Source organism: Cyprinodon variegatus, unplaced genomic scaffold (assembly GCF_000732505.1).
Source record: "Cyprinodon variegatus isolate N-32 unplaced genomic scaffold, C_variegatus-1.0 Scaffold252, whole genome shotgun sequence".
Classification (NCBI taxonomy): Eukaryota; Metazoa; Chordata; class Actinopteri; order Cyprinodontiformes; family Cyprinodontidae; genus Cyprinodon; species Cyprinodon variegatus.
The window spans coordinates 965975-970294 of record NW_015150705.1 but is presented as its reverse complement, the minus strand read 5'-3'; the positions used below and the strand labels follow the sequence as shown (position 1 = coordinate 970294).

The 4320-nt window shown below is 39.7% G+C and overlaps 1 protein-coding gene across 2 annotated transcripts in view; it reads right to left on the bottom strand.

Moving 5' to 3' along the window:
- rnf31 (ring finger protein 31) overlaps positions 1–4320 on the bottom strand; it is a 25188-nt gene that overhangs the window by 13011 nt on the left and 7857 nt on the right. For both annotated transcript variants that reach the window (XM_015382176.1, XM_015382175.1), the window contains exons 10-12: positions 3051–3172; positions 634–876; positions 215–547 (exon numbers count right to left, since the gene is read on the bottom strand). In XM_015382176.1, the coding sequence (XP_015237662.1) occupies positions 215–547; positions 634–876; positions 3051–3172 (698 nt within the window). The remainder of the gene's footprint in view (positions 1–214; positions 548–633; positions 877–3050; positions 3173–4320) is intronic.

The window sequence follows — 4320 nt, the reverse complement described above, 5'->3', positions numbered from 1 at the left end:
TTAAATGCCACGTTAATCCAATTTAATGAATTTTAATGCCAATTAAGGCCTTAATTTAAAAAATAATAATTTAATGTCTTTTAATGACCTGCGTAAGCCTTGATAATTTATCATTAATTAAAGCAGGTTTAGTTTTCCTCCAGAGTATCTCTTATTAGCAGCATTACTTCTCTAATAGTGAAGCCCCATAGATGACCTTAAAGGTCAGGTTTACCTTGACCTGTCTGTCTCTCAGCAGCTGTCTCACAGCCTTGTCTTTGTCTCCTCCCGCTGCCAGCCAGGCAAGTTTGGCCTCTGCTCTGGACAGCTTCGTGTCGCCGTCGCCGGCATTCAGCTCCGGCGGCGCCCCGTCTCTTTCCACCGAGTGCTGAATCCTGCTGCCCCCCACTCTGTAGTTGGCCTGGACGGAAGCGGCCATGGCGCATATTTCATCCAGCAGGTGGGGGAGTTCAGAGGTCAGCCAGTCGCAGGGGTTGACGCTGCTGCTGCCGCACATGCTCAGAGCGGCGTACACCTCCTCGGGGCTGACTCCTCGTTTTTCTGCCTCCTGCAAATCAAACAGATTCAGTCTTCTCTTCAAAGCAGATTTCAATTATTTATTTGTTTAAATCTACATCATTCAGTTGATCCTACTTTGATCTGGTGGATGAGTGCGAGGCCATCATCCCTCATCATCTTCTGCCTCCTATGATCCAGAGTGGCTCTGGGCTTCGGCTGAGGCGTCCCGCCCAGTTCAGGTGGCTCCTTGGTGAAGGATGGTGGTTGCTGAAGAGAATGGCTCCCAGAAGCCCTGGGCGAGTCTTTGGAGGGCAGGCTACACATCTCGCACACCGCCGAGGGCTTGGAGTTGACGAAGGTGCAGAAGTGGCAGGTCCACTGACAGAAACCAGAATAAAAGAGGAGGAGTTAAATAACAACAGAGTGCAGCAGGAAATGAGCAACAACATGAGTTTTATTCTTTTTAATTAGCAGAAGAAACTGAATGCTTTATCTTCTGCTCTGTATCAGTGACTTTGTTTTGTATGAAAGTGTTTGATTCCTCCAGAGCTGTTATTTCGTTTTGTTTTAGAAATCTGGAGGTTTTTCCTGCCTGGTTCCTGTGATGAAAACTCTTTAAATGTTGCTTTCTTTCTACCTCCCCACATACGTTCCTCACCAATGTTCTGCCATGTCCTGTAATGTGTAAAAGCATGTGATAACTCCGCTCGTTGCAAATCCACTACTGCTGTGGTGAGCCGCGTCTTGAGTGCTGCCTGCCTTCAGATAAACTTAGACGCAAGATGGATCTTCTCTTATTTTATTGAACCAGCGTCTTACTTCTCTGATAATTACATTTCCATAACAAGAACTATAATGTTTTTTTCTTCTTAATTGGTTTTATGATAAAACACCTTTTATCATAAAATTGTAGATGCTTAAATAAAGAGAATTTTTGCTGCATGCTGCTCATCTAAGGATAAACAGCATTTATCAAAATTATATAACTGAATGTTTATATTTATATATGTGTGCGAATGTGTATGTATATGTGTAGGTATGTTTACAGGTGTAAGGTTAGAATGTGTTTTATATTTGTCATATATCACGCCCGCAAAGTCCACAAAAAACGTGTCAATATTCCTCCATACTGCTCGTCCAATGTATTCCAAGTGTCCTGAGTGGGTAGCATCCAGAATTTACTCGAAACGAAGTCATTTAGAATGTTTTTAGAGCATAAACAGTAGTGTATAGGATTTCTTGAAAGCGCGCACATGCGCGTTCACGACGCTACGGAAGCCGGCAGACCAAACCAGATGAAAGTGCGCATTCAGCGTCTGCTCTGCCAATAATGCAAGCGTAGAAGAAGAAATGTGCTGTTTACCTGTGCAAAGAAAGAAACAACGAAAGAAAAATGTCTGAGGACTTCAGTGTTGAGGAAGAGCATGAGTTCTTTGCCGAGCTGAATGCGCTGGTTTGGTCTGCCGGCTTCCGTAGCGTCGTGATCGCGCATGTGCCCGCTTTCAGGAAATCCTATACACTACTGTTTATGCTCTAAAAACATTCTAAATGACTTCGTTTCGAGTAAATTCTGGATGCTACCCACTCAGGAAACTTGGAATACATTGGACGAGCAGTATGGAGGAATATTGACACGTTTTTTGTGGACTTTTATGGACCTTTCTGTCTCGGTCACCATAGACCTCCATTATTTGAATGTCAGCAGACAGCAAGAAGCCTCCCAGATCTCCAGATGCATTTGAGATATCAAAAAAGTACTCCAGAGTGTTGTTCAGCATGGGAGTGAGTAGAAAATGAAGGCTAATCATGTTTTGGGTGTACTATTCCTTTAAAGGGCAAAAAAGGTTTTTCTTTTTGATTGCAAAATGTTTATATAGTTATCATCATTTCTGCATAATTACTGCTCTGAGTGGGTTGCTTTCATAGCTAATAGCTTGTTTTAGAATCTCCATAACCCAGGTAATGGTTAACTGATTACTAAATGAGTTGGTTATTTAATGATAAATGAATCAAATAAACTGATTAATTGTTTCAGAGCTAAACAGCTGATGCAGATACAAAATAGCTGCAAATATTGGCATGAATAACTGGCCTTGGTTATGTATTTGTCCATCTCTAACATATACCCATATATAAAAAAAAAGGAAAAGTCTATACTGATACTGATATGACACATAGGAGTCTGCAGCATGGTTGTAATATTCAGCTGATGAACAGTGTAGAACAAGAAGTTTATCTCCCATCATCATCATTCAGAAAGTCAGATCTCAAATAAACCAGAACCTGCTAATAGATGGAGCGAGACATTTCAACTTGGTAGAACCTTCAAGACTAAATAAAAACAGTGTTTGCTCTGCTTGGACACACATTTGCAATTAAATCTCTGGATTTTCCTTAACATTTAACTCTAGTTAAACATATTTCCAACAGACTGAAGACTGATATTCAAAAACAGATGCAGCGTCAGGCCTAAGGGATCCCCATAAAGCCATTCAGCCTGCAGGGTGAACAGAAAAGATAAAGGAGGCTGTATCATCAGCTCAGGGACTGACCTTTGATCCAAACTCTGGCGCTGGGAGGACAGGCGGGCGAGTGGCCAGACGGGGGCGCTCACACACCTCGCAGAGGATGCTGCTGCCTTGGTTCACCACTGTGCAGCTCTTACACTCCCACTCTGAGGGGATGGAAAAAACAGCCGGGTCACATGATAGCATGTTATTACAGCGTGGAAATAAATAAAACACTCTGTCCTAGAAAGCAGCTTCTCTGTAGGAGGATCCTGAAACATACAGGGTGCAGTGCAGAAATGTCAGGTTATGTCATTTAAAACAAAATCTTTATCCAATTATAAGGTAACATTTATCCTGTACAATTGAACTAAAAACAATTTATATCTGGGTAGTACAAGAGGAAGGGACACAAAAAAGAGACCTATTTGCATAATATACCCCCTAATTTCCTTGCCTAGTTTTAGTCTTAATTTACTCCTCTTATCAATAAAAAATAAAAAATAAATTAGAGACACTGATTAACATGAGGTAAAACCCAGTTCCATCTACAGCGGGGGTCTGCACCTTTTAAAACCAAAGAGACATTTTTTTCAGGGTCCAGCTGAGAGAAAGTTTTTTAGAGCCACAAAGGTTATATAAACTTTAAATAAAAAACAACTTATCATTTTTGTTGAAGATCGAATGGAGGAAAAGTGTTGCCATTTTAAACAAACAACAGTTTGGTTTTATGCTTAACTTTTAAAATAAGGAAAAACATCAAATGTTTCCTAAAGATGAAACATGGATTTTCTTCTATAGGATACTATTTTCTGTAAAAAAAACAAAAAACTAAAGCTTCTATGACTTGTTTTTGTTATAATACTACAATAGTCATTTAATTATATCATATTAGGCCACTATTAAGAGCAGGGCTAAAACAATTAATCGGATTAACTGTGATTAACTGATTATTGAAATAATCGTTATACTCCAATTAACGATTAATCGATTACTAAATTAGTTAAGGACTGTAAAACATGCCTTTAGTTGACAGAGCGACCTGCTTAGACCAGTAGTTATACCAAAATTGTTTAAAAAAAATATATATAAACATTTTGCATTTAAGATCAAACTTTTTCAGATGTCAATATGCTCTATCCAGAACTCCTCAGCTGGAAAAGTTTAAGAATCACCTGGTTTAATTTTGTAAAAAATCTTCTTTAAGGAACCTTTTTCTGTCAAAAAAAAATAAACGGCAGATTAATTGATCTCCAAAATAATAATTAGTTGCAGCCCTAATTAGGAGTAGGTGCAGAAGAGCCACTGGTAGCAG